General features: G+C 42.3%; 1 protein-coding gene across 8 annotated transcripts in view; it reads left to right on the forward strand.

Annotated features, from left to right (window-relative positions):
- CSPP1 (centrosome and spindle pole associated protein 1) overlaps positions 1-20,953 on the forward strand; it is a 109,919-nt gene that overhangs the window by 35,352 nt on the left and 53,614 nt on the right. For 4 of the 8 annotated variants that reach the window (XM_077270614.1, XM_077270616.1, XM_077270615.1 and 1 more), the window contains exons 6-13: positions 1,562-1,642; positions 4,262-4,372; positions 8,619-9,001; positions 12,267-12,356; positions 14,103-14,204; positions 17,169-17,257; positions 18,671-18,767; positions 19,299-19,356. In XM_077270614.1, the coding sequence (XP_077126729.1) occupies positions 1,562-1,642; positions 4,262-4,372; positions 8,619-9,001; positions 12,267-12,356; positions 14,103-14,204; positions 17,169-17,257; positions 18,671-18,767; positions 19,299-19,356 (1,011 nt within the window). Of the gene's footprint in view, positions 1-781; positions 806-1,561; positions 1,643-4,261; positions 4,373-8,618; positions 9,002-12,266; positions 12,357-14,102; positions 14,205-17,168; positions 17,258-18,670; positions 18,768-19,298; positions 19,357-20,953 lie in introns of all 8 variants that reach the window. The other 4 variants (XM_077270610.1, XM_077270611.1, XM_077270612.1 and 1 more) reach the window with 2 other exon arrangements.

Below are 20,953 nucleotides of genomic sequence, written 5' to 3' on the forward strand. Positions count from 1 at the left end.
TTTCTCAAAATGGCGGCAACCACGCCTGCACAGTACCATCTATCTATTGGCGATATGCTACTGCGCTGGCTCCATTTTGCTAGAGGAAAAAAAAAATTGTCTCCATCAAGATGGCGTCACCTGTGCAGTAGGATCTATCGGATATAAAATAGGGAGCAGGTCAGTGAGGGATCAGTGACCTGTCAGCAGTCTGTATTATGAATACCTAAGCAGAGCACCACATGAAGACCCCCACAGGCCGCCCCGGGGCACGAGCATATCATTCACTCAATACTGAAAATACAGATTACACAACAACCACAAGACGGATTTCATCAACCAAGGTATCATTGTAATCAGTATAACGGCGCCGACCTGACACTTGTCTGTACGCTACTGTGCACAATCCTGCTGACAGGTTCCCTTTAATTGATTTAGCATGTATGTGAAATAAAATCAGAAATCTAGAACGATAGGCCTTGGCTAAAGTCAGGAGTTTAAATACAGAAATGTGCAAGTCTTTCGATCTTTTGGTTGTTTTTTTCCTCCCTTGCTCTGGGTTTGGGCTTACAAACGCTGATCGAAAATACTTAGATACATTATTGCTATGTATAAGTGGCCTTATGCCCTTATCAAATCTTATGTCATAACCCTAGACTAAATCTACAAAAGTCTTGCTGCTCCATTCTGCTCTTCCTCCCCAATATCACTGTGGCCAAAGCAAAGAATCCTTATTGTGACCTGTCTTCACAGTAAAGTTTCATTTCCATGTAATAGTTTGCTGTATTTTCATGACTTCTAGGGAAATGCTCAGGCCAAACGAAAGGTAGGAGGCTGGTGTCTGCTTCACCCTGGTGTCTGCGCATGTGCCACAATACATTAATGAACATTTAATCCTAATAACTTCTTTTACTAACCTGATCTGCAACCAGAGTTGATTTATATAGTTTTATAACCAGCCTTTGCTTTTATTAGCCGGCTCACACAAGGCAGTTTAGATGCTATAATATTTTTAGTATTATTATTTAAAAAAAAGAGAAATTAAACCTGCCCCGTATGAGACTTGATGCTAGTTTTCTCATTGTGTGGCTTATTATCACCCGCCAATCAATGCTCCGTTGCTCACAGTCCATTTTTGCTGAAGCATTTCTGTCTTCTACTGGCTGCGCTTTCTCCAGTCATTATATAATCATGTAATACATTGAAATTTGCTGCATGATTTCATAGCCGATTAGTCCTTGCCTGCTTATGTATGGATGTAAATATATTGATTTTATTTATCCACTTTTTGTTGGCAATCAATAACTATTGAGATTTGTGCTACTTTAGCATTTTTTTGTATATAAAAAATATAAAATATAGCCTCGAGCAAAAAAAATTCTGATTGCTGTAATGCTAACGGGAAAAATAATTGTTCTGGACCGCAGACCTATTGGCTCGATCCTTAATGGTATAAGTGTGATCATAAAGGAAGTAATACTTGGGTAATGGAATTAATGTGTAGGTTTTGGTACCATTAATTAACATGTTGCTTAAAGTAATATTGGTTAGTATTTTATTATAGCATTCTCTTCTGATTTAGAAGCACCTGAGATCTACGGGTGAAGTGGACCCAGTCACCCATGGATTGTCTCTGCCCATAGGTGAGCGGCTGTCAGCCCAGGTAAGTCGTCTTCTTAGAATCATCTGAGCAGCACCGACTACAGGAGAAGTGTGCACTGTCACCAAGGAACACTTGTCACTGATAATATATTATCCCTTTCATTCTCCATGACGTGTATATATACATCATGGAACGTGTCATGGCTTAGAAGCCCGCGCCACAGTGGGTAGATGCCATTTACCGCTAACATCAGTGATCGGCACACCTGCCTATCTCTGCTTTTAACCTCTTATATGCTGCTGTCAATCACTAACAGCAGCATTTAAAGGGAATCTGTGAGTAGGGTCATCACTTTTTAGCCATCTATATAGGCATGTTGGTCATAGGAAGCTGAAAAAAATTATTCCTTGATATCTGCGGTCTGACATCTTATTTCATAGAAATCCATGTTTTTCTCATATGTAGATGAGCTGTTCCAGGACTACAGGGCAGACACAGGGGGGAGTTGTTGTCAGTGTGATGTGTGATGGCCGCACTCTGCTCTCCTGATCTCACTGCAGAGCTGTGTGTGATGATATCTGACACATCTGCAGGTTCTTCTCAGCTTCTTTCTCACAGGCAGACAGGGCTGCAATATTGTTACAATTCAGCAGAGCTTAAGAGCTGCAAAATATGTGTTTACAAGAAGACAAAGTTCAATTGGACTTTTCTGTGTTGGTTACATGTCTCACCCTCCCTCATTCATTTAGAATAATCTCTGGAGGTAGATTCTCATACAGATCAGTAACGTGCCAGAGCCTGACACAGCTCATTTACATATAAGGAAAAAGTGGACTTCTCTGGAATAAAACAAAGTATCGCAGATATCAAGGTATTATTTTATTCAGCTTCCTATGACCTACATTTCCATACAGACATCTTAGGAGGGTTCATTCTACTGACAAGATTCCCTTTTAGCACTACTATCTGACACAGACATAATCTGGGGTGCCCATCAGCAGTGACATGTTCACAGGAAGCTGATAGGTAGCTTTGAGAGCCGGCTGCAGGACCCTGTGCCTGTCATGTGAGCTCTTCTGTGAAGTCTGGCCTGTCGCTGGGCATCATAGCAGACTGTCATTTTTACAATGTACAGCAATACATTAGTATTGCTCTATATCACACATGTTAAAATCTGGCCACAGGGTGATTATATTTGGCCCATGATGCCGGCACGGTCCCCCATCCTCTGCCCAGCATCACACTTTCAACTGTCAGCATTCTGTATGGAAGGCAATGTGGGGTCCATAATACTGTATGGAGGACTATGTGGGGCCATTATACTGTATGGAGGACTATGTGGGGCCATTATACTGTATAAAGGACTATCTGGGGCCCATTATATTGTATAAAGAACTATCTGGGGCCATTATACTGTATGAAGGAGTATGGGAAGCCAATTAAACGTTATGGAGGACTATGTGGAGCCCATTATACTGTGTGGTGGGCTGTGTAAGAATCACAGTTGGGGCATCATACTGTGTTGTGGCCACCATACCGGGGAAGTTGAGGGAGGGGGGTACAGGAGAATCATCATATCACTGTGGTGATTTCATATTGTGTTGGGGGGGGCATTTTTATTGGCAATTGGCACTTTGAGGACAATTGTTACTGTATTGACTTAAATAGGAGGAAAATTATTTTGTAAGGTCTGCAAAGCTGTGGGTTATGCTCTCCTGTGACCCCCGCTGAATATAACGGTTTGGTTTGTATTTTTTTGGGGGGGAAGGTGCCCAATTAGAACTTCTGCTAGGGGGCCTTATAATTTCTATGTATACCCCTGCCTGCAATGAAATACCCAGTGCTCCAGTCATGTACTTTGTTCATGGTTCACCGTTATATTTGATAAGGAAAAACTTCCTCAATTGTACAAATTTTTTTAACTAAATATTAAAGTTGCATGTAATTTTGTACTAGTTTTTAATTTTGACCTTCTTTGTATTTGAGTTTCACATCCCTGCCGTATCTAGTACAAGTGATCAGATGATCACAGGTTCAAGTCCCCTAAGGGGAATAACAAAGTAAAAAGTAGGGAAAAACGTTTTTCAAAAATATAAACCTTTGAATTGTCCTCCCCACCCCCTTTTTCCAAAGTTAAGGATAAAAAAGGGAGATATTTGGTATCAATGCTTCCTGAAAATTAGACCTTTCAAAATTAGATTAGGCTGATCAGTAAACACTGTAGAGAAGAAAAAATAAAAACACCAGAATTGTGTTTTTTTTGGTTATTGTAATAATGCAAAAAATGAAATAAAGAAGCGATCTAAACATAGTGTGTTCCTCAACATTGAATGAATAAATACACCATCTTCCCACACAAAAAAACAAGGCATGACACAGCTCCATTTATGGTAATATAAAAAAAAGTGTGGGGTCCCGGAAAATGGTGACAAAGCAAAATTATTACTTTTTTTTTTACAAAGCTCTGAATGTTTTTAAACTAACAAGATAATTAGAAAAAAACGATACATGTGTCTCCGTAAACTTACTGACCTGGAAAATCATGTTTCCAGTTTGAACTTTGCATACATATTGTTCATCTCTCTCTTTATTCTTTTAGTCATAAGCTTTTCCCAGTTTAGGATCTTGTGTACATTAATGTATGACAGTGTCATTTTTATTATGCTTATATATTTTTAGGAACGACTGCGCCTCGAGAGAAACCAGGAGTACAATCAGTTCCTCAGAATGAAGGATGATGAACAGGAGAGGATACACAAAGCTGCTCTGGAGGGAGAAAAACATGTTCTGGTAATCCAAAATTAAAAAAAGAAATCACTGTAGTTCAATTATTCTACAAAACCCAGTGCTGATTTACGTGGGAAGCTCGGAGCTGATGGATCAGTGATTTGCTTTTGTTAAAACATAATATTTTTTTTTTTAGTTCTTAAATGGGATTTCCTTGCTCAGAATATTTATGTTCTAATCTTAGAATCAGCCATTATTATATGATTGGTGGGGTTCTAACACTTGATACCCATCCTATTCACTTCAATGGGGCAACTTTCCAATACGCAGCCCAACCATTATTATGTAGGCGGCATGCAGGTAAACCGCTCAGAAGAAGCTACAGCGCTTGACACACCACCGCTTGGATATTCTAAACCTTGAAAAATCCAAATATACACTGACTTCAGACTCATGGAAGCAAAACCAAGAAGGAACACACTTGGAAAAAACTGATAAAGAAACAATTGGGAAACAAACCAGAATGTGTTAACACTTAGTCGTCAAAGTACCCCCCTTTTACTTTTGTGACAATTTTACCTTCCCTCAAGTCGCTTCATATGGTAGTCACCTGGAATGGCTTCCAGTGAACAGGTATGACTCGTCAAGAGGTTGTTCATGGAGTCACCGGCGTTCAGAAACAGTTTTCAACCATCAGGTATGTTTTGCAGAGACAGTGCTGGTACACAGCTCCATACAGTGCTGATCCCTGGTCCACAACTGTACTAAGCCAAAATATGGCAAACACCACTCAACTGATCAAAGAGAAACAACAGTCCATCATTATTATAAGACTAGAAGGTCAGTCAATAAAATAAAATTGCTAAAACCTTGAAGGTATTCTCAGTTGTAATTATTTAAGTTATCAATTGGTGAAACTACTTCTCATGTCTGCCCCAGGAAGGAATACCAAGAATTACCTCTGCTGCAGAGGATTAGTTAAGTAGAGTTACCAGCCTCAGGAGCTGCAAATTGACAGCACCTCAAATAACAGCCATCATAAATGATGTGCAGACATCAAGAAGCAGACACATTTCAACACCAACTGTTCAGAGGAGACTGTGTGCAGATCTGTATGGTCAAATTGTTGCAAAGAAGCCACTACAGAGGACTCTAGAAAGAAGAAGAGACTTGTTTAGGCCAAGCAACAGAACTGGACATTACATAACTGGAATTCTGTACCGAGGTCTAATGATTCAAAATTTGAGATTTTATATACCGACTGTCTTGTCTTTCTGCCTCGCAAAAAAGTTGATCAGATGGTTTCTATGTACAGTGTGGGAAGCAAGTATTTGATACACTGCTGATTTTGCAAGTTTTCCCACCTACAAAGACTGGACAGATCTATAATTGTTATCTTAGGTAACTTTCAACTGTGAGAGACAGAACCTAAAAATAAAATCCAGAAAATCACATTGTATGATTTTTACATACCGTATATACTCGAGTATAAGCTGACCCTAGTATAAGCCGAGGCACCTAATTTTGCCACGGAAAACTGGGTAAGCTTACTGACTCGAGTATAAGCCGGGTATGCATTGTCCCCTCATCCCTGTCCTGGTATGTGTGTCTCCCCCTGTTGTGTGCATGGCTTCTCCGTCCTCCCCCTGCTGTATGCATGGCTCCTCCGTCCTCCCCCTGTTGTATGCATGGCTCCTCCGTCCTCCCCCTGTTGTATGCATGGCTCCTCCGTCCTCCCCCTGTTGTATGTATGCTCCTCCGTCCTCCCCCTGTTGTATGCATGGCTCCTCCGTCCTCCCCTGTTGTATGTATGCTCCTCCGTCCTCCCCCTGTTGTATGCATGGCTCCTCCGTCCTCCCCCTGTTGTGTGCATGGCTCTTCCGTCCTCCCCGTTGTGTGCATGGCTCCTCCGTCCTCCCCCTGTTGTGTGCATGGCTCCTCCGTCCTCCCCCTGTTGTGTGCATGGCTCCTCCGTCCTCCCCCTGTTGTGTGCATGCCTCCTCCGTCCTCCCCCTGTTGTGTGCATGGCTCCTCCGTCCTCCCCCTGTTGTGTGCATGGCTCCTCCGTCCTCCCCCTGTAGTGTGCATGGCTCCTCCGTCCTTCCCCTGTTGTGTGCATGGCTCCTCCGTCCTTCCCCTGTTCTGTGCATGGCTCCGCTCGGCTCCCCCCGTCCTCCATCCTCCTCACCCTGCTCGCGCTGTCGCTGCGTGTCCCTGCATCTCTCTGTTGTCCTAGCGAGGCAGCTTCTTCCTGTGTTCAGCGGTCACGTGGTAACACTCATTAAAGTAATGAATATGTGCTTCACGCCTATGGGAGTGGAGTCACATCCATATTCATTACTTTAATGAGCGTTACCACTTGACCGCTGAACACCGGAAGAAGTTGGCTCGCCGGGACAGCAGAAGGATGCAGGGAGGACTTGCAGCGATCGCGCTTGGAGTGGGTGAGTATGATGTGACAGCACAAAAATGTGCTGAAAATCACGGCTTATACACGAGTATATATGTTAATTAAATTGCATTTTATTCAATTAAATAAGTATTTGATCATCTCTCAGCCAGCAAGAATTCTGGCTCTTCCAGACCTGTTAGTATTTCTTTAAGAAGCCCTCCTACTCTGCACTCATTACCTGCATTAATTGCACCTGTTTGAACTCATTACCTGTATAAAAGCCACCTGTCCGCACACGCAATCACTCCAACCTCTCCACCATGGCCAAGACCAAAGAGCTGTCTAAAGACACCAGGGACAAAATTGTAGAACTGCACAAGGCTGGGATTGGCTGCAGGACAATAGGCAAGCAGCTTGGTGAGAAGGCAACAACTGTTTGCACAATTATTAGAAAATGAAAGAAACACAAGATGACTGTTAATCTTCCTCAGTCTGGGGCACTGTACAAGATCTCGCCTTGTGGGATAAGGATGATTTTGAGAAAGGTCAGGAATCAGACCAGAACTACACTGGAGGACATGGTCAATAGCCTGAAGATAGCTGGGACCACAGTCTCAAACATTACCATTAGTAACACACTACGCCGACATGGATTAATATCCTGCAGAACACACAAGGTCCTCCTGCTCACACCAGCACATGTCCAGGCCCATTTGAAGTTCACCAATGACAATCTGGATGATCCAGAGGAGCCATGGGAGAAGGTCATGTGTTCAGATGAGACCAAAATAGAACTTTTTGGTATCAACTCCACTCCCCATGTTTGGAGGAAAATGAAGGTTGAGTGCAACCCGAAGAAAACATCATACTTTGGGATACTTTTTTTTTTGCAAAGGTGACAGAACCCCTGCACTGTATTGAACGGAGGATGGTTGGGGTCATGTAGCGCGATATTTTGGTCAACAACCTCCTTCCCTCAGTAAAAGCACTGAAGATGGGTCGTGGCTGCGTCTTACGTCATGACAATGACCTGAAACACACAGTCAGGGCAACTAAGGAGTGGCTCCTTAAGAAGCATTCCAAGGTCCTGGGGTGGCCTAGCCAGTCTACAGACCGGAACCCAATAGAAAATATTTGGAGAGATCTGAAACTCAGTGTTACCCAGCGATAGCCCCAAAACCGGAAAGATCTGGAGAAGATCAGTATGGAGGAGTGGGACAAAATTCCTGCTGCAGTGTGTGCAAACTTGGTCAAGGACTGGGAAACATCTGACCTCTGAAATGCAAACAAAGGTTTCTGGACCAAATATTAAGTTCTGTTGATCTATTATATCAAATACTTATTTCATGCAATAAAATGCAAGTTAGCTATGTAAGAATCATACAATGTGATTTTCCGTGTTTATATATATATATATATATATATATATATATATATATATATATATATATATATATATATAAATTATAGATCCCTCCATTCTTTGTAGGTGGGAAAACTTGCAAATTCGGCAGTGCATCAAATACTTATTTCCCCCACTGTGTATGTTTCCCTCCCTAAGACATGGATGGGGTGATGATACGGTGTGCTTTGCTCGTGACACTGTTGGTTATTTATTCTGAACTCAAGGCACATGTATCTGGCATGGCTACTACAGCATTTTGCAACAACATGCCCTCCCGTCTGGTTTACACTTAGTGGGATCATGTTTTATCTTGCTACAGGACAATGACTCAACTGCGTCACTGCAAAAATATCATACAATTGCTATAAAAGCAAATCTGTGGAAACTCCAGTTCATATTTTTAACACAAGGTCCTCTCCCAAGTCAGTTTAGCATTTTAGGAGCAGTGATAGATTTTTGTCTTTCATTGTGTAAAAATAACACATTTACATGTTTTCTCTTATATGTGACAGAATTATAAAACCCAGAACAGAGTGGAACCTGAACAGTACCCATCGGTGCCAATATCTAATCAAGACCAAGCTTTTCCCAAGAAGGATGCATATACTTCCATGGAGGTTTATGAGCAGCTCCTTAATAAAAGGCGATCTGAAGCTGAGAGGACAGCTAGAAGAGATAATGAAACTGAAACCGAGAATCGTTTTACCCGGAGACCAGATGTGGATAATGACGTGATGGATCGTCCCCGATACCTTTCTACAGATTGGGAGCCGGAAAGAAGACCCCACAGACTTAATTTAAGTAATGAGGCTGAAGACAGTAATACTAGTAGATTGAAATATGACAGGGAAGTAGAAGACAGAAGGCCCATGAGATATAACCCACATCCTGAAAGGTACTGGATTTACTGCTGAATTGAACACTGTTGCATATAATGCTTTATTGCCCAAAATACATGTATGTAAGTGAAGGTGTCAATATCCTTTAGTAGAATATTACAGTTTCAACAAATAAAGCTTGTTCATGGTTTAATGACATGTAAGCAAATTCCAAATATACAATGGGAAGATTTATCAAGTGATATGTTTTCATTTTCTAATGATAAGAAAGTCACAAATTTTGGTGCATGTGTATTTTGTGAGCAAGTTTGCAACTTAGTTTTTACAACGCTCTTGATGCTTTTATTTTTTTTAGGTTTGTGGAGCATAGCAGGAAGGGCATAGGCTTCCTCAGACCGACAAATTCACTATCATTTATGTAAAAAAAATGGCATATAGAGAAAAATAGTTTTCAATGCTAATGCAAATAAATTGGTAACATCTCTGTCAATGTATTTCGCCAACTATGGCCAGGCTTAGTTTTGCTATCCCGGCAGAGGGATGCTACAACTACAGGTGCTTCTCACAAAACTAGAATATCATCAAAAAGTTAATTTATTTCAGTTCTTCAATACAAAAAGTGAAATTCATATATTATATAGAGTCATTACAGACCAAGCGATCTATCTCAAGTGTTTATTTCTGTTAATGTTGATGATTATGGCTTACAGCCAATGAAAACCCAAAAGTCATTATCTCAGTAAATTAGAATAATTAACAAAAAACTCCTGCAAAGGCTTCCTAAGTGTTTAAAAAGGTCCCTTAGTCTGTTTCAGTAGGCTCCACAATCATGGGGAAGACTGCTGATTTGACAGATGTCCAGAAGGCAGTCATTGACACACTCTACAAGGAGGGTAAGCCACAAAAAACATTGCTAAAGAAGCTGGCTGTTCACAGAGTGCTGTATCCAAGCATATTAAGTTAAGTGGAAGGAAAAGGTGTGGTAGAAAAAGGTGCACAAGCAACCGGGATAACTGCAGCCTTGAAAGCATTGTTAAGAAAAGGCCATTCAAAAATTTTGGGGAGATTCACAAGGAGTGGACTGCTGCTGGAGTCATTGCTTCAAGATCTACCACACACAGATGTATCCAGGACATGGGCTACAAGTGTCGCATTCCTTGTGTCAAGCCACTCATGACCAATAGACAACGCCAGAAGCGTCTTACCTGGGCCAAGGAGAAAAATAACTGGACTGTTGCTCAGTGGCCCAAGGTGTTGTTTTCAGGTTAAAGTAAATTTTACATTTATTTTGGAAATCAGGGTCCCAGAGTCTGGAGGAAGAGTGGGGAGGCCACAATCCAAGCTGCTTGAGGTCTAGTGTGAAGTTTCCACAATCAGTGATGATTTGGGGAGCCATGTCATCTGCTGGTGTAGGTCCACTGTGTTTTATCAAGGCCAAAGTCAGAGCAGCCGTCTACCAGGAAATTTTAGAGCACTTCATGCTTCCCTCTGCCAACAAGGTTTTTGGAGATGGAAATTTCATTCTCCAGCAGGACTTGGCACCTGTCCACACTGCCAGAAGTACCAATACCTGGTTTATAAACAACAGTATCACTGTGCTTGATTGGCAACTCACCTGACCGTAGTAACCCCATAGAGAATCTATGGGGTATTGTCAAAAGGAAGATGAGACACCAGACCCAACAATGCAGACAAGCTGATGGCTGCTACCAAAGCAACCTGGGCTTCCATAACATCTCAGCAGTGCCACAGGCTGATCGCCTCCATGCCACGCTGCATTGATGCAGTAATTGATGCAAAAGGAGCCCCAACCAACTATTTCAGTAGGCCAACATTGCGGATTTTAAAATCATTTTTCAAGCTAGTTTTATAAAGTATTATAATTTACTGAGATAATGACTTTTGGGTTTTCATTGGTTGTAAGCCATAATCATCAACATTAACAGAAATAAACACTTGAAATAGATCACTCTGTTTGTAATGACTCTATAGAATATACTAGATGGTGGCCCGATTCTAACGCATTGGGTATTCTAGAATATGTATGTCCACGTAGTATATTGCACAGCCCACGTAGTACACTGCACAGCCCACGTAGTATATTGCCCAGCCACGTAGTATATTGCCCAGCCATGTAGTATATTGCCCAGTTACGTAGTATACAGCACAGAGCCACGTAGTATATTGCACAGCAACGTAGTATACAGCACAGAGCCACGTAGTATATTGCCCAGTGACATAGTATACAGCACAGAGCCAAGTAGTATATTGCCCAGCCACGTAGTATATTGCCCAGCCACGTATGTCACAGGATAAAAAATAAACATATACTTACCTTCCGAGGGTACCCTTGTAGTTCTGTCGCCTGTGTGCGGTGCAGGCAGCAGCTTCTGGTCCCAGGGTGTGATGACGTCGCGGTCACATGACCGTGACGTCATGGCAGGTCCTTCTCGTGCAGGACCTGTGATGACGTCGCGGTCACATGACCGTGACGTCATGGCAGGTCCTTGTCGCACACCATCCTTAGCACCAGAACCTGCCGCTTGCATGGAGCGGTCACCGGAGTGTCGCGAGGAGCGGGAAAGGCGGCCCGAGGTGAGTATATAATGATTTTTTTTATTATTATTTTTAACATTAGATGTTTTTACTATTGAGGCTGCATAGGCAGCCCAATAGTAAAAACTTGGTCACACAGGGTTAATAGCGGCGGTAACGGAGTCAGTTACCCGTGGCATAACGCGGTCCGTTACCGCTGGCATTAACCCTGTGTGAACCGTGACTGTGGGGAGTATGGAGCGGGCGCCGGGCACTGACTGCAGGGGAGTAGGGAGGGACTAATCGGACTGTGGCCATCGCTGATTGGTCGCGGCAGCCATGACAGGCAGCTGGCGAGACCAATCAGCGACTTGGATTCCATGACAGACAGAGGCCGCGACCAATGAATATCCGTGACAGAAAGACAGACAGACAGAAGGACAGACAGAAAGACGGAAGTGACCCTTAGACAATTATATAGTAGATGAGTTTCACTTTTTGTATTGAAGAACTGAAATAAATTAACTTTTTAATGATATTCTAATTTTGGGAGAAGCACCTGTATATGGAAGGTCTGTGCCTCAATGGATAAGCTTTATCTGCTGAAACTGGAAAACATCTTAAATATTCATGAAAAATAAATCCACTTCATGGCTGTAGGTAAAAGTTAGACTTTTCAACAAGACAGTAAATTGTTATTTTACATTGCTGTTCTTTGTCCTTATGAATGTTACTAAATGTGCCTTAATTGGTTTAGGATCCTAAATAACAGAACTCTTTTTACAGAATAGTACATCAGCATGGTGATGTTAGGGAGAACCGTGAATACCGTCCAGACCGATCATCTTACTTTCAGATCGAAAGGAGTGATCTCAGGTCGGAAAACCTCATTAACTTCTGTTTTAGTTAGTTAAGAAGACATTTTTTTTACTATATGTCAATGCTGTTGTAGCTATCACATTGGTGTGAGGTTGGCTCCCAGCACCACCAGGAAGCTGTTGATTTTCTGCAGTAAAGTGCAGCTGGCTGCTCAGTTTGCCTAATGTGGCTGCTGTGTGGCACATGTAGTGGCCCAGTGCACACTGCTTCACCGTGGCTCCTTTATTTAGCTTGTCATCAGGGACCCAGAGGAATGGCCCACACCAACCAGAGAGTGATGAGGACTATATGCCACCATTTAAAATTTTATTTTGAAAATTATTATCATGCAGGACTTTGCATAATAATAGTAGGAGGCAATATCCTGCCCTGTCATCTAGGCTTTTGCTTTCAGAATGAGAACAACTAATCTGGACCTTGTTTGTGTTATCACATTTAAAGAAAATATTTTCTTGCTCACGTCATTTGTGACACAGAAGAGAATAGCCACTGCTACTAGGAGCCACACCAAGCACAAAAAATACTGATCGGTTTTATTATCTTATAGGGAATCTCTCACCAATTTGTTGCTAGTTTATCTGAGAGCAGCTTGTGATAGGGGCAGAGACCCTGATTCTAGCATTGTATAACCTAATCCTAGTTGCTGCAGTTTTGATTAAAAACTGTTTTCTCTGCTGCAGATCTAGCAGGTCACTGAACACGGAGTCCTGCATTACCCCTCCTACACCACTGATTGGTAACTTTCTGCCTATACACAGGAATCTGCCTAGTTGGTAGCCTTATTTATTGACCGCACCTTTTGACCAACGTTCATCTCTTTATTCTCAGTCCAGATTTAAAGCCTTTTTTGGAAAATGATTCTTTCCATTATAGTGTATAGTCTCACTCTGTCTTAAGTGGTATCCAACTCTCATTAGTATTCCTGGATGCCACTTGTGCTTACTGTTGTTTTTTGGATCTACTGTTTTCTCTCGGCTGACTGACAGATCATTGTGTTGGTCCTGCGCAGATCCCCAGCCACCCCGAGTCTGCTGTCCCCACACCGCTTGCCTCTGTTTCTGTCCATACTGGGTTCTGTAGGGTGCACACCTTTGCATCCTATGATGTTTTTGTTAGTCGCAGCAGATGACCAGTTCTATGCTCTTTTCCTTCCACTGGAACTACTATAAGATGTCCCATGGCTTCTGTGTCCCTCAATGACACAAGCAAGAAAATAACATTTTCTGCTTCTCACCTGTAAAAATCTTTTCTTGCTGAGTTAATTGGAAGATAAAGCTTCAACTCTCTAATTTTGTGGGCATTCTTTGGCGTTAACGAATGCGTTCCTCTGATTCTCAGTCCTTACCTATACAGAGGCTTCTTTTGGGATCATGGTTTACCTTCTGTTGGCTTCTTCTGTATACTCCTATGCACACGGATTAGCTTGGCTTCTGCAGGAGGGGTATAGTCTATGTAGAAGGAGCCAAGACTACTTGGCTTAGTGTCCACCTCCTAGTGGCAGCAGCCACAGCCAAGCTCTTCTGTGTCCTATAAAACTCAGCGTGAAAAGCATTTTACAGGTGAGTAACACAAAATCCTCCTCCTTATAGAACTCGGGTACAAATTAGACTGAGCTCTAAGTTTCCTTATTGAAATCATCCACTCTGTTATCTCCACTTGTTATATGTGCCCACTGCACATGAAATGAACGGGAAGTAGATGCTACACAATAAAGTTAAATCATCTTTTTGGGACGAAATATAGGCCACATAAAGACAGGAGAGATCGAGAATATCCAGTGGACGATGAAGATAATTTTCGGGAGCAATCAAATCGAAGGCCTGCTACATCACTTATGAGGAACAGGTAAATTTAGTCCCCTATCTAAATGAGCAGATCTCGCCACAAAGTAGAGAGGAATCATTTTACATTTTCTTACGGAATATTTATTTTGTCTCTACTTAGATTTAAAGAGGACCTTTCATAAGATCAAAATTGGCTAGTTTTTGCTCTTAATTTTTTCCTTATGCTCCCCTGAGTATTTATTTTCCTTTTTTTTTCTTTCTTTCTCTCTGTCTTTCTTCCTTTCTCCCTTCCTTCTTTACTTCCTTCCTCCCCCACCATACAATTCCAGAGATACTGGCTTTTATATTTAATGCTAATTTTAAAGGACTTTACTAAGGGAGTGTTGTTTAGAAAAAAAAAAGAGCAGGGGTGGGTAATTAATTTCCCCAAGGGGCCACATGAGAGACCGTGACTGTTGTGGAGGGCCAAACAAATAGGCTGAAATTAATTCTGCTCAATATTTGTTATAATTATTTTTTATTAAAATGAATTGTATCACTTAATATTGAGCAGAATTAAGTATGATTACTTTCCCCATATACCGTAAAAGCCCACACATGAGCCCCCCACATAGCCTCCAATATACAGCATGAGCCACACATAACTTCCCATATACAGAATGAACATCACATAGCCTCCCATATGCACCATGAGCCCCACATAGCCTCTGTATATACAACATGAACCCCACATAGCCTCCCATATACAACATGAGCCCCACATAGCCTCCCTATATACAGCATGAGCCCCACACATAGCCTCTGTATATACAACATCAACCATACATAGCCTCCCTATAGACAGCATGGGCCCCACATAGCCTCCCTATAGACAGCATGAGCCCCACATAGCCTCCCTATATACAGCATGAGCCCCACATAGCCTTCCTATACAGCATGAGCCCTACATAGCCTCCCTATATACAGCATGAGCCCCACCCACATTGCCCCTATATACAGCATGAGCCCCACATAGCCTTCCTATATTTAGCATGAGCCCTACATAGCCTCCCTATATACAGTATGAGCCCCACATTGCCCCCTATATCAGCATAATCCCCACTTAGCCTCCCTATATATAGCATGAGCCACACATAGCCTTCCTATATACAGCATGAGCCACAGTCTCCCTATATACAGCGTGAGCCACAAACAGCCTCACTATATACAGTGTGAGCCACACATAGCCTCTCTATATCCAGCACAAGCCCCACATAGCCTCCCTATATACAGTGTGAGCCACACATAGCCTCCCTATATACAGCGTGAGCCACACATAGCCTCCTTATATACAGCATAAGCCCCACATAGCCTCCCTATATCCAGCATAAGCCCCACATAGCCTCCCTATATACAGTGTGATCCACACATAGCCTCCCTATATACAGCGTGAGCCACACACAGCCTCCCTATATACAGCATAAGCCCCACATAGCCTCCCTATATACAGTGTGAGCCCCACATAGCCTCCCTATATACAGTGTGAGCCCCACATAGCCTCCCTATATACAGTGTGAGCCCCACACAGCCTCCCTATATACAGTGTGAGCCCCACATAGCCTCCCTATATACAGCATAAGCCCCACATAGCCTCCCTATATCCAGCATAAGCCCCACATAGCCTCCCTATATACAGTGTGATCCACACATAGCCTCCCTATATACAGCGTGAGCCCCACATACCTACTATGTGCATACAAACATCCCATACACATGAAAAAATCAAAACACTACACACTCACCTTGCTCCTGTTTCCCCGACACTCTGCGTCTGCTCCTGTCTCCGATGCTCTGACTGGCCGCAGTGCACAGCTGATGCGATAGAATGACGTACTCACGTCAGCTGGCTCACATGTTGATTGATGGAAGAAGGGGCTGGGGTCTCCTCCTCCACCAATCTATTCACTGGTGTCTGCATCCCGAGGATGTGAATAGTGGTGACGGCGGTGGGTGGGTGGGGGAAGGCACTGGGCAGCCCATGGGCCACTGTTTTAGCCTTTTTGCTTTTTTGGTTCACGGACTAGAACAACCAGAGGGTCGGATGTGGGTCCAAGGGTTGCACATTTCCCAGGTCTGCAGTACAGAAAGTACTGTAGGGCGATGCTCCATATGGAGTTATAAGTAAGATCTGAAGTAAAGAATAGTAAATAATTTATTATCTATAATTTCACAAACTGTGTGTTTTGGCTTTTTAAGTCCAGTTTTGATCAAAGAAATAACCTGATTGAAGCCAATTGACAATACTTTTGAAACCTTGTTTTTTTTACCTTTCAATTAAATTTGTTTTAGTTTCTTGTGAACTTTGGGAAGTTTAGGAGAAGCTTAAAGGGAACCTGTCACCTGAATTTGGCGGGACCAGTTTTGGGTCATATGGGCGGGGTTTTCAGGTGTTTGATTCACCCTTTCCTTACCCGCTGGCTGCATGCTGGCCGCAATATTGGATTGAAGTTCATTCTCTGTCCTCCGGAGTACACACCTGCGCAAGGCGGTATTGCCTTGCGCTGGCGTGTTCTCCGGAGGACAGAGAATGAACTTCAATCCAATATTGCATATTGTAGGGCCAGAGAGCCTGATTCCAGCTATGTATCACTTACTGGGCTGTTTGGTGCAGATTTGATAGAAACTGTGTTTTCTCTGCTGTAGATGTAGCAGTGGTCAGAATGTGAATTGTGTATAACCCCACCCACACCCAAGATTGGCAGATTCCTGTGTACACTTTGCATTGTTAGCAAGCTATCAATCAGTGGTGGGGCGGGGTTACACAGATTAGCCTGACACCTACTCCTCTATCGATAATCTCCTGCTGATAAAACACTAATTGTATTGAAACTACAGCAAGATGCTGAGGAAATGATACATTCCTGGAATCCGGTTCTCTGCCCCAATATCATTCTGCGGACAGTTTCCCTTTAAGGCATTTTATGGTAAGTAATTTCCCACGGAAAATTATGTTTTGTTTAGGTGATTTTTTTTATTTACTATCTAGGACAAAAATTGAACACCCAGTTCAGCAGATAGAGCGCTCAAAGTCTGCCCACATCAAGGATGAAATTTTCTCTACAGGCCTTCTACTTGGTAAGACACATTTACATACAGAAAGCAAAATTCCAATTTCACATACATTATGTTTTGTATATTTTATTCATAATGAATGCACACTGGTTAGTACCGGGGTATGGAAACCTGTGTGCTGTACAGGGCAATATTTTTTTCCAACTCATTTTAATGAAGATTTTACAACATAATAAGGTTACATCATGGAACAAAAGAACAAGGAATTCTCATAGCTAATTAATACTGTGGTAAATGTAACCTTGCCCTTAACATACTATGGGTCTAATATATTAACCAAAATCCTTGTCAGGCACCAAATATCACACACTTTAATCATGAGAGAATACTCCTCATCGCCTGGGGACTAATGAGTCCAAGGGGAATCGAACCTAGGCTTCTATACCTTACCCGATTTTTGAGGACAATGTCTATCATAGGGAGGTGCAGTATTTACTGTATTGACCCAGTGTGAGATTCGCGGAGTCTTCTTTGGTACAGGTCAATATTTCCGAGATATTTTTCGCAGAAGAAATGCTTTAACGGGACAGTACTATTTTGAACAGAAAAGAATGCATGCAGATGTAGATATCTGCGGATATGTAGAGATGTAGATATCTGCGGTCATCAACTTGGAAGGTGTATAAAGCTAAAAAACAATCTTACTCATAAGTCTCAAAGGGAATCTGTCCACAGGTTTTTTTTCTGTTTAATCTGACAGCAGCATGATGTTTGGGCTGAGAGAGAGATTCAAGTGATGTGTCACTTATTAGGCTGTGCGTTGTTGTTTCATTAAAATCAGGAGATTATCACTTCAGGACTGGCTGCCTTGTGCCTCCTAGTGAACTGCTCTGTATAACCTTGCCCCAACCAATGATTAGCAGCTTTCTGCCTATGCACAGTGTACACAGAAACTTGCCAATCAGTGGTGTGTGCGGGGTTATACAGAGCTCAGCATTCAGAGAACTGCTAGATATGCAGCAGAGCAATAATATATATTGATACCATGTAATACTGAAACTCTCCTTGTTCTACTGATCTCTTTTTGTTTGTAAAAATGTTATTGTGTAATTTTCTAAATATAAATGATCTGATTTAAAAAAAAAAAAAAATCAGCAGCGAAAACAGCGATTGTATCAAAATGACAGCGAAAAGTCCAGTAAGTGACACATTGCTGGAATCAGGGGTCATGCTGCTGTCTGATTACATAGCAAAACTTGGTGACAGATTCCCTTTAATCAGCTCTCCAAATACCAAATTAGAGATGAACTGGTTGTTAGAACATCTTCGATTCTGTGTTGTATGTATGGCCACGGTGTAGAGAGCATGTGGAGATAAGCAGTAACTGTAAATTGAGACACTATCTATAATTTGGAAAAATATTGGTCTAACAGATTGGATCGTCAGGACAGTATGACATTTGTATTTGTTTCATAGGCGGAGCAGATAAAGATGAGGCTCAGAAGAGAAGGAAAGAGCGTTACAGAGAGGAGCTAATGCAGCAAATGGCTGAACAGCAAAGAAACAAAAAGCGGTACATGTGTATTTAATGACTATACTCTAATGTAGGAAGGGAAATAGCAGCTGCCATGATGTAGTGGTCACGCACGCATTACCAACGCTGGAGTAACCTTCATTATAACTCCACATTGTGCCATATTTCTATTATCCCCTGGAAATGTATGAATATACTGACAATTAGATGTGGCCATTTTACTTTTTCAATTCTTCACATTGACTCCCCAGCTGAGCCTCAATAACCATTAAGGGGCCCCGCACTGACATTGCTTTTAATGAGCCACATGTCATGCTTCCATTTTTACTTGTAAAGGTGCAGCGGTGGGCCTGAACACATGGCCAGGGTCCGCCACAAAGTGAAAGTTATCACTGGAGTTCTACTGTATTTGTAGTAAATTGTTGTGGTCAACCTATTTACTAATAATGCTGTTCTTCTGTTATTAATAAGAGAGCCATCCTGCCATCGATTACAATTCTTTATCATGTTTGATCTGAAGTAATTATAATCCTTTCATGTTTATATTTATGGTGACATCTGTTTTTCCAGGGAGAAGGAACTGGAACTGAAAGTTGCCGCCTCTGGAGCCGTAGATCCTGAGAAGCAAGTGAGAAATTCCACTTTCCTAGTGTGCTCTCTCTCCATTTTAAGAGGATCTGTCGGTTCACCTGCTGTGAATCTTGTAGTAAATACCTGCCTCCCTAATACAACAGCAATTCTGTCTTTTCTTGGAGCTCTGTTTGTGCTGTTCCTCTTTCATTCCTCCTAGAAAGTTATGAATAAATAGACAATGTTATGGGGTTGTCCATTACTCAGACTACCCCTTCTCAATCACCATATTCCTCCACGTAATATAATAACAGCCTGTACTCCCCTCCGGTGCCATCGCCATTCCGGTGACGGCGGCGCCAGGTCCCCTGGTATTGTGCAATGTTGCTCTGTCACGTGAGCCCTGCAGTCAATCAGTGGCCGCTATGGGCCACTACACTCTCACTTCCTTTGGAAGAACTGAGAGGTGCTGCACTCTGACCTCCTCCAGATGTCATCTTCGTCTGATGGAAGTGAGGGTGAAGCAGCCCAGTAGCAGCCACTGTTTGCAGGGCTCACGCGACATAACGTCATGGGAGACCTGGTGCCGATGTTGCTGTAACAGCACTGTCACCGCGAGGTGAGTACGGACTGTTATTTTACATGGTGGAATATGGTGATTAAGAAGGTTTTGTCCGAGGAGTGGACAACCCCTTTAAGGGCTCATTTCCACTGGCGAGAGACAAATCGGCCCGTATTCTGGACTGAAAAAAGGGATGTAGCGTATGCGATTGTCATGCGATTTTTAATCGCATCATCCGTATGACATCAGTATGACATCCGTATTGCTGTCCGACTTTTACGCACCAGTGTCCTTTGAAAAGCCGGCAATTCAGCGCGGTGTACAGTAAAATCACACTGACAGGTTAGAATAGAGTAGATATATGCACATAGTATGTGTATATATACATATATACATGTCAGTGAGACACCTATATATGTATATTTATATTTAATGCAGCGCTAGATAGCTTAAAAGCCTCTAATTCAATTGCCGGCTTTTTCCTTCTCCTTCACAAACCCGACAGGATATGAGACATGGTTTACATACAGTAAACCATCTCATATCCCCATTTTTTTTGCATATTCCACACTACTAATGTTAGTAGTGTGTATGTGCAAAATTTCTGCGCTGTAGCTGCTAAAATAAAGGGTTAAATGGCGGAAAAAATTGGCGTGGGCTCCCGCGCAATTTTCTCCGCCAGAGTGGTAAAGCCAGTGACTGAGGGCAGATATTAATAGCCAGGAGAGGGTCCATGGTTATTGGCCCCCCCGTGGCTAAAAACATCTGCCCCCAGCCACCCCAGAAAAGGCACATCTGGAAGATGCGCCTATTCTGGCACTTGGCCACTCTCTTCCCACTCCCGTGTAGCGGTGGGATATGGGGTAATGAAGGGTTAATGTCACCTTGCTATTGTAAGGTGACATTAAGCCAGATTAATAATGGAGAGGCGTCAATTATGACACCTATCCATTATTAATCCATTTGTCTGAAAGGGTTAAAAAACACACACACACACACATGATTAAAAAGTATTTTAATGAAAGAAACAAACAGGTTGTTTTAATAATTTATTGCTTTCTCAATCCATCAGCAACACCCTCGCTTGGCAAAA

Source organism: Ranitomeya variabilis, chromosome 6 (assembly GCF_051348905.1).
Source record: "Ranitomeya variabilis isolate aRanVar5 chromosome 6, aRanVar5.hap1, whole genome shotgun sequence".
Classification (NCBI taxonomy): domain Eukaryota; kingdom Metazoa; phylum Chordata; class Amphibia; order Anura; family Dendrobatidae; genus Ranitomeya; species Ranitomeya variabilis.